Source organism: Leucoraja erinacea, chromosome 12 (assembly GCF_028641065.1).
Source record: "Leucoraja erinacea ecotype New England chromosome 12, Leri_hhj_1, whole genome shotgun sequence".
Taxonomy (NCBI): domain Eukaryota; kingdom Metazoa; phylum Chordata; class Chondrichthyes; order Rajiformes; family Rajidae; genus Leucoraja; species Leucoraja erinaceus.
The window spans coordinates 2254978-2268559 of record NC_073388.1 but is presented as its reverse complement, the minus strand read 5'-3'; the positions used below and the strand labels follow the sequence as shown (position 1 = coordinate 2268559).

At 43.9% G+C, this 13582-nt stretch overlaps 1 protein-coding gene across 4 annotated transcripts in view; it reads right to left on the bottom strand.

Moving 5' to 3' along the window:
• Positions 1-5070: 5070 nt before the first annotated feature.
• The window catches only part of LOC129701990 (sodium- and chloride-dependent neutral and basic amino acid transporter B(0+)-like), a 59576-nt gene continuing 51064 nt past the window's right edge, over positions 5071-13582 (bottom strand). For all 4 annotated transcript variants that reach the window (XM_055643449.1, XM_055643452.1, XM_055643451.1 and 1 more), the window contains 5 exons: positions 11033-11151; positions 9542-9641; positions 7010-7119; positions 6742-6912; positions 5071-5557 (listed from right to left, as the gene is read on the bottom strand). In XM_055643449.1, coding sequence (XP_055499424.1) covers positions 5426-5557; positions 6742-6912; positions 7010-7119; positions 9542-9641; positions 11033-11151 — 632 coding nt within the window. In that variant the 3' untranslated portion in view covers positions 5071-5425. The remainder of the gene's footprint in view (positions 5558-6741; positions 6913-7009; positions 7120-9541; positions 9642-11032; positions 11152-13582) is intronic.

Sequence of the window (13582 nt, the reverse complement as noted above, 5' to 3'; positions counted from 1 at the left end):
CTGGGCAATGTTCAAGGACTCGGCAACGGACTTGAACGAATACGCCACAGTCGTTACAGACTTCATTAAGAAATGTGTGGAGGACTGCATCCCTACAAAAACCTTCCGAGTGTTTCCCAATCAGAAACCTTGGATGAACTTTGAGATCCGCACTCTTCTAACGTCCAGACACAGGGCATTCATGTCCGATGATACAGTGGCCTCCATGAAGTCCAGATACGACCTTGGTAAGGCCAAAAGGGACTTCTGCTCCAATCTGGAGGATGAGACAGATGTTCGGCAGCTGTGGCGGGCCCTGAATGCCATCACCTCCTACAAGGCGAAACCAGGAGGCAGCTCGAATGTCGGTGAAACATCACTCCCTGACGAGCTCAATGCGTTTTACGCACGCTTTGACAGGGAGAATACTGATGTGCTTTCCCGATCCCCCATTCGCTGTGATGGCATTTCAGTCTCAGTCACAGAGGCCGACGTCAGGAAATCCTTCAGAGGGGTGAACCCCCGAAAAGCACCTGGTCCTGATGGTATACCCGGTCGTGTTCTAAAAACCTGTGCAGACCAACTGGCGGGAGTTTTTACGGACATTTTCAACCTCTCACATCTGAGGTCTGAGATCCCCCACCTGCTTTAAAAGAGCATCAATTATACCGGTGCCCAAGAAGAGTAAGGTGACGTGCCTCAATGACTATCGACCAGTGGCACTAACGCCGGTGGTGATGAAGTGCTTTGAGAGGCTGATCATGGAGCAAATCAACTCCTACCTCGACAAAAACCTGGACCCACTGCAGTTCGCTTACCGCCACAACAGATCAACGGTGGATGCGATCTCGCTGGCCCTCCACTCCGCACTGGACCACTTGGACAACAAAAACTCATATGTCAGGCTGTTATTCATCGATTACAGCTCGGCATTCAACACAATCATCCCCTCCAAACTGGTTACCAAACTCACAAAACTGGGTCTCTGTGCATCCCTCTGCAACTGGATCCTCGACTTCCTCACCCACAGACCACAGTCTGTTCGTATTGGTGGAAATGTGTCAGCCTCGATAACAATCAGCACGGGACCACCTCAAGGCTGCGTGCTCAGCCCCCTGCTGTACTCACTCTATACCCATGAATGCGTAGCCAACCACAGTGCGAACTCCATCATTAAGTTCGCTGACGACACCGCTATTGTGGGGCGTATCACTGATGGGGATGAGTCAGATTATAAAAGGGAGATTGAGCAACTGTCCATATGGTGCCAGCACAATAACCTGGCCCTCAACATCAGCAAAACCAAGGAACTGATTGTGGACTTTAGAAGGAGTAGGAGGGGGACCCACAGCCCCATTTATATCAACGATGGTTGAAAGGGTCAAGAACTTCAAATTCCTGGGCATGCACATCTCTGAAGATCTTTCCTGGTCCGAGAACACAAATGCAATTATCAAAAAGCTCATCAGCTCTACTTCCTGAGAAGATTACGAAGAGTCGGTTTGTCAAGGAAGACTCTCTCTATCTTCTACAGGTGCACAGTAGAGAGCATGCTGACCGGTTGCATCGTGGCTTGGTTCGGCAATTTGAGCGCCCTGGAGAGGAAAAGACTACAAAAAGTAGTAAACACTGCCCAGTCCATCATCGGCTCTGACCTTCCTTCCATCGAGGGGATTTATCGCAGTCGCTGCCTCAAAAAGGCTGGCAGTATCATCAAAGACCCACACCATCCTGGCCACACAGTCATCTCCCTGCTACCTTCAGGTAGAAGGTACAGGAGCCTGAAGACTGCAACAACCAGGTTCAGGAATAGCTACTTCCCCTCAGCCATCAGGCTATTAAACCTGGCTCGGACAAAACTCTGATTATTAATAACCACTTTCTGCTATTTGCACTTTATCAGTTTATTTATTCATGTGTGTATATATTTATATCATGGTACTAGACCAAGTGCAGACCCATTGGGTCTGTTCCCCCAACGTGCGGTTGTGGGGGGGGGGGGGAGGCGGCATGCAACGTCACACACAGGGGGGAGGAGAGAGGGAGTGCTGAGAGGGGGATGGGGAGAGGGAGGGGGCAGGGAGGGTGGAGGGAAAGGGGTAGGGGTGTGTGGAGGGGGGGTTTAGGGGAGGGGATGGAGAGGAGGAGGGGGAGAAAAAAAGGGGAGAGCGAGAGAGGGAGGGGCAGTGGAGAGGGGGGGAGGAGGAGGGGGGGGGGAGGAGGAGAAGGGGGGGGGGAGGAGGAGAGGGGGGGGGAGGGGGGGGAGAGGGGGGGGGGGGGGAGAGAGAGTACCTTTTTACTTCAACCCAAACCCAAACAACCATTTGCAGGCAGTGCTTTTTATACCTCTAACCATATTTTCATTTTCAAACCAAATTAAGGGTACTCTCAGTGCTGTAAACATTTGTCAGTGTCATTGAGAGCTCTGATTCAGGCACACCACTTGCAGAGACTGATTGAGGCACACCACTTGCAGAGACTGATTAAGGCACACCACTTCCTGGTTTTGATAGTCCCTTCTCCTCCCTCCAGCAGGGGCAGCAGAGAGAATGGGGAATTTTGTAAAAACATTAATATCTCTGTCAATTTTCATCACCGGGAAAAATCCTCGGCACACATGCGGCGGAGGGGTGCTCTGAGTGAGGTGGCCAAAAATGACGGCCATAGGTGGCGGCATACTCTCGGAAATCGCAGCACAGAAAGTCAAAACCGGTCAAGAACAGAGTTTTAGTAATATAGATATGGATACATTTATCTGTTTTGTAGTAAATACCTACTATTTTCTGTGTGCTTAAGCAAAGCAAGAATTTCATTGTCCTATACAGGGACAAATGACAATGAACTCACTTGAACTTGAACTTGAGCAAGGATCTGCAGTCATCACATCTCCGAGCTGCTATTCATTCTAACTAGTGTAAGCAGGCTCTTGATAATATGAAGTACATGATAGGCGGAGTCGCTACAAACAAACACTATAATTGGCTAGTATGAAATAGCCATCCTTGTAGAAACAAAAGAAGCATCGGCGGCTAAGCAATATAGGAGGGATGTTAATAATACATTTGCAGAATCACACAAAATCGCCATATCTAACGGGTGGCCTGCAAACCCTTCCAGCCTGTGTGCGGTACGAGTCCGCCTCATCTCCTTTCATTGGAGATGGAAGGAAATGACCAGCGCCCAACTGGCAGGGAGGGTCTGTAAGATTAATACTATGCTGCAAACATTGCCTGAAGGGCAGAGTCAGTATGGGGAGACATTATCTCAGAAATACGACAGGCATGTTCTGCTTGTTCTAGGGTTAAATTAGCAATGTTACAAAATTTTGAGATTTAAAAAATCAAGTCTGCAATTTATCCCATCAGATAAAGCATAACAATAAGTTTAATTTGACACCTAATTCACTTTCATATCTCAAGTAATAAAAAAGTTATGGCCATTTTCATACTCGGAAATTAGCATCTTGTTCCCTATTGATTTTCTATGGACATAACAAAAAAGCTGTAATCGTGGACAGTCAAAAGCCCATAACCTTCTTAAAAATTAAGAGAACTGAATGAAATTTTCAGTTATCATAGATTGAAGCATTCTGAAACAAATATAAAATAATCTTACTTGGATGACCTGAAATTACAGCATATAATTAGTTAGTTACCCAATTGTAGCTAATTTCAAACTTCAATTACTAGATGTAAACATCTATCCATTTCTTAATAAATGATTAACATTTTTAAATAGCCCAAGTGTCCAAATAATATTCACAAATAATTCACAATAAAACATGATTTTAAAATATCATTTACATCAATTTATGGGCCAAATAGAAGGAATTTAGTGTTCATTTGTGTAAATTAAAGTCAATTTAAATCGGCTTTCTAGTGGGTTCCTGTGAACGCGCTGGTTTAGAACGTTCACATTGCACTGGATTTGTGCCCTCAAGTGCCCAGAAAAATACTGCGGGATATAAAGAGCCCAAAATGAACTACTCACTATAGAAAACTTTATATACAGGGTTATATACAAGCCCCATTTAATGTAAAAATAAGGTACATACCTTTAATTGTTTGCTTTATAAAACCCTGGGGCTGCGAGAGGTTGCGGAGTGAGAGAGTGATTTTTAAACTACTATAAATATTATACAAGGCTTTAAAAACTAATAATACCTTTTGCGACGGGGTCTTTCAGCGATTTTCTGTTAATGATTTACTAGGCTGAACATTTTCGATTGGAACAGCCTAGTAAAAATCGCGTTTTAAACCCGCCCCCTCTAACCAGCGCCAAAATCACGCACACGGGGTAGGGCAGATGCTCAGACACGATTCAGGTAGGTTTTGTAACATACCTAGTTAAATCAGTGTTGCTGTCAAAAATTCCTCCCACAAGCTTATCCCGAGTTAGTTCATTCCGTAAATCACGAAAGCGACAGTGTGCAGCCATGTGCTTCAAACTGCCAATAAATCGTTCAATTTGTTCGTTGACCTGCTGTAAACAAGCATAGAACTTGGTCCTTTCAATAATGTAGTTAGAGGGCAGGTCACACAGCTCTCTGAACTTTCTGATCAAAACCACTGGGTCGTCGATTGCTTCAGCAGGCACTCTGACATAACCATCATCTTCCAAAACACCAGGAGCAAAAGTAAAGTTGTCAGCACGATTCATTGCATCAGGTCCCGCCAAATTAAGCAGTACACAGACCTCGGGGGGGGATTATTTCGATGAACGATGCGAGCATCATGAGTGTAGTCACGCACGAAAAGACGCCAGTGTTCAGCTTGTGGGAGGAATGCTTGACAACAAGCTACGAGGTGAGCCCCCTCGCAACCCCTGCACTGGGTCTGCAATTCGTTGTGAAAGTTCCAACTATTTCCATGCTACAGGTCGTCAATTCTGTGCTGCCTATAGGAAAACCTGTAATTTCTGCAAGAAATTAAACCATTTTGCTCGGTGCTGCCATTCCCGTGTGACGCCTGCAACTTCAAGGACGAGCCTGCACCTGCTTCAACATGTTTACTGATTATGACTTCCAAGAGCCTGAGTCGCAATCCCACTTCTGACACCATGTAATGAGTCGACTCAAACACACATCAAGATACAACACATATTTATTAAATTCACGTATAGCAAGGATCTGCAGTAATCCCATCACCGAGCTGCTATTCATTCTAACTAGTGTAAGTAGGCTCTTGATAATATGAAGTACATAGTAGGCGGAGTCACTACTAACAAACACTATAACTGGCTAGTATGACATAGCCAATCTACAGGGGATTCCTGATAACAGTATATAAAATTATGGGAGGCATAGATAGGATAGTCCGTCACAACCCTTTTCCCTAGATGGAAATATCATAGTACATAGCTTCATGGTGACTTTAAGAATCATGTAACAGACTATAAAGGGAAGGCATGCAGTATCACTGGTGACACTGGGTCTTTTCCCAATAATTTACACTCTAAGTAGAAGTTCCATAGTGTTCGGGGAATCAGCAGCATCAGGCTCGTTTCGGTATCTTTCCCCTCTGTGCTGTTCCAAATATGGACCCCAATCAGGAGCTGATCTGCAAGCAGCAGAAAGTTTCTGCAAATAGAAAAGTGAAACATTTCATACATTTTATTTATACATTCTATTTACTTATACATTTTATTTGATTTTTTTCCATCATTAACTTACAACCAAGATCACAGTCTTAGAATAAAGAGGAAGCTATTTCAGACTGAGATGAGAAAAAAACCTATTCGCCCAGAGAGTTGTGAATTTGTGGAATTCCCTGCCACATAGGGCAGTGGAGGCCAAGTCACTGGATGGATTTAAGAGAGAGTTAGATAGAGCTCTAGGGTCTAGTGGAATCAAGGGATATGGGGAGAAGGCAGGCATGGGTTATTGATTGGGGACGATCAGCCATGATCACAATGAATGGCTCGAAGCGCCAAATGGCCTCATGCACCTATTTTCTATGTTTCTATCAACCTAGAAACCAATCAGGATTTACTTCATTCCAAGACATGGCAGCTTATATGAAGCATGTAAATTTATCACAGGATGCAACTCTGATGTCTAAGGTTCCATTCATGGACTGCATTGAGATAATCTAAATTGAACATAGAACACAGCACACATATAGGCTTGTCAGCCCAGTGCCTGCACTGAACATGATGTCCAGTTAAACCAATCTCCTCTGCACGTGATCCATACCCCTTTATTCTCTGCATCTTGATGTGCATATCCAAAAGCCTCTTAAATCGACCTATTGTGTCTGTGGCATGAGACATCAGATATCAGAATCAGTTATGTGCTTCAGTCAGGTAGCTCTGTTACTGCCCCATATCTCTCCTCATCTTCCTGAACTCTAGTCTCTGGTTTCATGTGAAGATGGGAACTGGGACCACCTTATGCAATGTGAACCAGACCAGACTGACTGACCTGTACCAACCCAAGCATCACACAAAGAACAGTTGGCTCAGAATCCAAACTCAATTCAGAACCAATAGTCTGAAATCACTCTCAGAGCTTTCACTGATTATACAGCACAAGAAAAGGTCATTCATCCTCGGAGCTTCACCCCTCCACCCAACCCCTTACCACTTTGTGTCCATCCTTTACAAATATTCCTCAATTACCACAGGTGAAGCATTTCACAGCCCAGTAACCTGAACACCTTCCTTCCCACTGCCTTCGCACAATGCAAGATATTGAATAAAACAACCACAGTCATCTTAGTGACGTGGATTTGCTCTTTGAAAAATGTCAAGGTGTTTCCTCACCTGATACAATGTGGAGCCCTCAGCTTGGAGAACACTCACGATGGCAATGATGGGGATCCACATAATGCAGAAGATGATCATACACCAGCCGAGTGCTACTGCCCAGACGGGGTACTGAACGTGTCCGAATGTTGGTCGGGTAAATGTCGCCAAAGACCAGGCTAAGATTACCTGTTTTAAATGATTTTACAGAGACTGATTAGAAAATGAATGATTGCCGGTGGTTCACTTATTTTCAGTTTAAAATTATTAGAAGATGTGACCTTACCACCAGCAAACACGGCGAGATAAAACACCAGCACACTTTCCACCACAGCCAGAACAGCCAGCTCCTCTCCCCAATCATCATCTCAATGTCCTTGATGAATCTGTTTACCCCTGTGGACAGCAGGAAAGCAAAGATGCTCAATCACTTGTTTTTGTTTCTCATGGTGTGTTAATGTTGCTGTTAAAGTCAGTTTCAGTTCAATTCAGTTTATTGTCATGTGTACCGAGGGTTTTTTTTTGCGTGCTAATCAGTCAGCAGTAGGTCCTTCTCCAACAGTCCATCAGAAGGTGGTAGTGAGCTCAGTCCTGGAGGTGATGTTATTCCCAGTGTTGTTACATTGTAAGTTTGACAGGATGAATTAGCTGTGAACCCACTTTGGAGGGTATTGTGGGTCTGGAGGCACATGTAGACCAGATTTGTGAATGGGATTTAATGACAATCTGGTGGTGTCATGGTCATCTGTAAAGTAATTAGCAAGTTTTTTCAGTCCAGATTATTTCACTGAGTTTACACCTACCTTCTGTGTTGGATGTGATCTCATACTTCTGGATGTTTAGTCCAGGGTTTTCATTACCTACTACATTATTCATAATTTTATAAGAACAAATGAATGTATGAATGAAGACAAGGTGCAGAGGCAAGGAGAGAGGCAACATTGGATATAGAAAGGCGGGATTTAGGAAATACCAGAAAGCCGGAGAGTATGGAGGCACAAGAGACTGGAGATCCTGAGATTAAGTTTAGATATCGGATGAAACAAAGTCTGAAAGGAATGGAACTTAACATGGATCTGCTTAAATGTGTTCACTTTAGTTCCAGAAGCTTTAGACAACGTGAGGGCAGTCACAGAGCTCGGAGTGTGATTGCTGCCATAACTGAAGTTTGCCTTGAAGGGACAGGAATACCAGCATAACATTCCCAGACATTGGGATGCCACATTAGATAGACAGCTGGGTAGAAAAAGCAATACTATGTGCCCAGGCCCCAAGCACTCAGAGGGAGATGGAAAAGCAAATATCTGAGGAGAAGACTATGGAGATATTGCACAATGCATGTCATTCTGCAATACCCAGGATTTCTGCAAATTCCCATCAATAACTACACAATTTTGCTCTGTGCATTCACACCCAGCACTATAATTCCTGCTGACTGTTCATCCGCTCCACACTGGGACACAGCCATAGAGCCAGTTACACAATGCAGAAATGGGTTGGCCAGAGGAAGAAGTGCTATTTTAAAGATTGACAAGCTTTCCATTGATCAGCCTAACAAGAGTACAGCAGTTGCGAGATTTTCATCCATTTCCTGTCAGAAAAGGTGTAGTTTGGTACTTACTGTTTTCATCGAGGTACAAAATATGATAGTATGCATTCAAAGATAATACCATGCATGTCAGCAATCTCTTCTGCAGAACCTGGATTGGTGTTGGCATTGCTCATAACAATGATTTAGCACATTGGCCCATCAGTTCTTAGCAACTGCTGGACTGTTCTTCACACACTGGACTGGAAACAGGGTATTCTGAAAGTAAACCCTTGTCAGAGCAGGAGGGTGTTGGGAGGTTTCCAAAGAGGACACATTGAGGATTATGATAAAATATCTTCCCAGTACATGTGGCCCCCAATGTCAGTGAATGTATTGAGCAGGATGAGCAAAAGATCAAGGGGAGCTTAACAAGAGTTCAATAACAACAGAAAACGCAGGACCCGTTCAAGTTGGCCAAAGAAAGAAAACAAGTTAATATTTCAGTTCAATGACCTATCACTACAATTGTAAACATTAGTAAACAGTGTCTTGTCTTGCAGGGAGGGAATGTTTGTGAAAGAGTACAGACCAAGATTGGCTCCTTATACTCTTGATCTACTCAATCCCTACCCTGCAATTTCTGCTCCCAAGTGCCTCCCTTTGCTGTGTTTCCCCATATCCTCTGGCCTTCCCTCTCTGACGCTGAATGATCAGTCCTCAGCAGAGGTAGACAAAAATGCTGGAGAAACTCAGCAGGTGAGGCAGCATCTTTGGAGCGAAGGAATCGCTCCATAGATACTGCTTCACCCGCTGAGTTTCTCCAGCATTTTTGTCTACCTTCAATTATTCCAGCATCTGCAGTTCTTTCTTAAACAGCCCTCAGCAGAGGCTACTTTATCATGCCTCTTTATCCTCCATATTAATAAAATCTGAGTCAGACTTGACATTGAATGCTATATGATCTTATGACTCATTCCCTGTCACATATTGGCCTTGGGAACCACTTGGGAAAAGGACTTTAAAGAGCTTCTTCATTACCCAAACATCTTAAAGTATCAAAGGCTCCTGATAGCAGAACCTAGTTAAGCTGTTTTTGCTTCCTCTGAAGATCGGATAGCAAAGAATTTAACAGTTATAGGCCAATCGCGGGTAAATGGGACTGGCTTAGGTGGGACACCTTGGACAAGTTGGGCCAGTGAACCTTCCATGTTGTGGACTCTGTGACTCCACACATACTTTGCAATTTAATGATTTGATTTGGTTCAATGCTTTTTATGTTTTGCACACCATATATCCAGCTAAGACCGATGAGTTCCAGCAGAGCGACTGTAACGAGAATCCATCCAGTACAGAAATAATCGGTTAAATGCATCCAGTAAATTCCTGCCTGAAGTTAAATGGAAAATTAGAAAATATTGCAAGAGGAATCCCAAGCATTCAAAGTTCCAAAATATAAAGCTAAGAGGATTAATTTTACTATAAATCATGCAATTCTACATTGCTTCATTTTCATTTATTAGAATCATAATCATAGAGCACGAAAACAGTCCTTATGCCCAAATAGTCTATGCCAACCAAGACATCCCATCAAAGCAAGTCCCATTTGCTTACATTTGGCACATATTGCTCTAAACCTTTTCTATCCACACACCTGTCTAAATGTCTTTTTAAATGTCATAGTACCTGCCTTAACTACCTCCTTTGGCAGCTTGTTCTATATACACACCACAAAAAGTTGGTCGTCAGGTTCCTATTAAATCATTCCCCTCTCATCTTAAACCTATGTCCTCTGGTTCTTGATACTCCTACACTACCCTAGGATTTATTGCATTATATTCTGGGATCAGATATATAGCTGTTTAGTTTAGTATAAAGATACATGATGGAAATCGGCTCTTCGGCCACCGAGTCCATGCTGAGGATCGATCAACCTTTCTTTAGACATTATAAAACAGAAGATTCCTTTTGAAATTGAGAGACCAAAAAATAGCACAGAAGACCATTGTTCATGTTCCCTCGTGTCAATACTTGGAGCATTCATGATTTAGAGCAAACATACTTTAAAACATAAACAGGAAATGCTGGAGATACACACTCAGTATTAATGGAAATAGAAACCGGTCTATGGATTTGGTCAGAGAGCCATCGTCTGCTACTTATTTGGGTTCCTGACCCAAAGTGTCAACATGAACAAGAAGCATTTGTGTACTCCATCAACCAACTCTAGCATTCAGTATTTCAGTTTCCCAGCTGACATCAGGCTGCGTAGACTTGTCTTTCATTGTAACTTACCTTTTTTCATTGACCTTTCCTATCTCTTCATGGGGATAATTGATAACAATCCATTTCACACCCTCATGGGGGGCTACACTTAAATCCATTAGTGTTTAAAATCACTTAATTAAGTTGAATAACAAAAGTTGTACCTACTTTGCAATTAACTCCATTTGGAGACACAAGTAACTGCAGATGCTGGTTTACATAAAAAAAAGACACAAAGTGGTGTAGTAACTTAGTGGGTCAGGTAGCATCTTTGGAGAACATGGATAGGTGATGCTTCTGGCAGAGACCTTTCTTCAGACCAATTCGAGATAACTCCATTTTCCTCACTGAGCATCCCAGATGTTTGAGCTCCCTCTCCTCTGGCCTGCCCAGCTTCTCCCCAACCCCAAAATATCATTTCAAGTTTCATGCTCTGAATTTCCCTTTATCTCTGATATTCCTCTAAATTGTATCTCCCTCTTGTAATCAAACGTGGACACGTAGTAGACAACCTACCTGTGTTACATACACAAGACCGAGGAGAAATAGCAATGCACAAGCACCAGCCGTCAACAAAAGGCGTTTTGATTGCAGATGCTTGGGATACTGGTCCATAAGGGATGTTAGAATTGTTTCTGATGAAACAAAATGATAAATGAGGTTAGAATTATAAGCCTGTAATTAGTGGTGTGTCTCAGGGGCCAGTACTGGGCCCATTGCTGTTTGTGGTTTATATCAACGATTTGGATGAGAATGTACAAGGCATGATTAGTAAATTTACAGATGACATTAAAATGGATGATATTGTAGATAGCGAAGGTGGTTTTCAAAAGTTACAGCAAGATCTTGGTCAGTTGGACAAATGGGCTGAGGAATGATTAATGAAGTTTAATACAAGTGCGGGGTGTGGCAAATTGGGAAGTCAAACCAGGGCAGGACCTTCACAGTGAATGGCAGGGCTCGGGGAGTGTCGTAGACCAGAGGGATCTAGGAGTGCAGATACATAGTTCCTTGAAAGTAATTTCATGGGTAGATTGTATTTTTTATACATTTCGAATGTTTAAAAATAGAAAATAATTTAAAAATAACTTGAAAATTACATGCAGTGAAGCCAACTAATAAAGGAACATAAAATTAGCTGAAACTTTGTAAGAGCCCATTGTCAAATTGAGATCATTGTGTTGGGAAACTGCAGGCGGTTATGTAGACTCTGTGAGTGTTCAGATGGTGGGCAGTGTCCAGAGAGTGGCACATTATGATATAGTATATTGGGAAGGGGAAAGCGTCATGGACACTTTGTTCCACATCTCCGTTCTGAATGGCCTACAACTTATTCTTAAAATGTGGCCCTGGTTCTGGACTCCCCCAACATCGGGAACATGTTTCCTGCATCAAGCGTGTCCAATCCTTTAATAATTTTATATGTTTCAATAAGATCCTCTCTCATCCATCTAAATTCCAGAGTATAAAAGCCCAGCCGATCCATACTGTCAACATATGACAGTCCCGCCATCCGGAAATTAACCTTGTGAACCTACGCTGCATTCCATCAATAGCAAAAATGTCCTTCCTCAAATTTGGAGACCAAAACAGCACACAATACTCCAGGTGTGGCCTCACTAGGGCCCTGTACAAGTGCAGAATGACTTGACTATTTGCTACTATACTCAACTCCTCTTGTTATGAAGGCTAACATGCCATTAGCTTTCTTCACTGCCTGCTGTATCTACATGCTTACTTTCAGTGATTGACGAACAAGGACCCACCAGATCTCGTGTACTTCCCCTTTTCCTAACCTTACACCATTCAGATAATAATCTGCCCTCCTCGTTTTGCCACCAAAGTGGATAACGTCACATTTATCCACATTATACTGCATCTATCATGCATCTGCCCACTCACCCAACCTGTCCAAGTCACCCTGCATCCTCACAGCATCCTCTTGATTTTTTGATAGGGGGCGCCGTCCTGTGTGGTATGGTTGCCCAGCCTGCAGCTGTCTGTTTTTCATCTTTTTTCTTATTTTTAGTTGAGTGTTTTGTTTTTAGGAGTCCTAGCCTTTTTTAATGTGGGGGGGGGGGGGGGGGGACTGCTTTCTAGGGTCTCCTACCTGGTCGGAGAGGCAGCTTTTCTCCGGGCTGCAATTTCGACCCGTCCTCGTGGCCTACCAGCAGGCCTGGAGCGGCGTTTCCTGAGGGGACCGCCCAGAACCTCAGTTTCGGCGGTGGCACAGCGCTGGAGCGCTATTGAGGAGCGGGCAATGCCTTGCCTGGGTCGCCGCGCAGGAGCTCCGGTGAGCTGAGACCGCCGATGAAACATCGCGGAGCTGCGGGTCTGTGGAGCGGCCAGCCGCGGGCGGCGGCGTTGACTTTAACATCGGGAGCCTGGGATCTCTCAGCGAGATCACCAGTTGTGGAGTTCCATCCGGCGCGGCTTTGTTGGCTTCGGAAGCCGTGGTCTCCGGTAAGAGTAGCGGCCGTTCCAGGTGTCCCAAGCTGCTGTGAGGATTCTCCCAACTATGGAGCACCATCACCCCAGCGAGAATGGCCTGGAACATCGGGCCTCCGTAGAGGCAACAGTGGAGGCCTCAATAAGCCCGAATATGGGTGAACTGGGGATGGGGACTGGACATTGTGCCTTCCCCCACAGTGGGAGCCATTGTGGAGGGATGGTATTATGTTTAAATTTCTTTATTATTGTTATGTTTGTATTCTTTCTTTATGTGCTGCATTGGCAAGAAGCATTTCACTACACCTAGGTGTATGCGACTAATAAAATAACCTTTGAACCTTTGATTTGCTAATGTCACTTTTAATCCCTTCATCTAAATCATTAATGTATATTGTAGATAGCTGTGGTCTCAGCACCGAGCCTCGCAGTACCCCACTAGTCACTGCCTGCCATTCTGAAAGGGACCCGTTAATCCTTACTCTTTCTTTCCTGTCTGCCAACCAATTTTCTATCCATGTCAATACCCTACCCCCAATACCATATGTAATTTTGCCCACTAATCTCCTATGTGAGACCTTATCAAATGCTTTCTGAAGGTCCAGGTACACTATATCT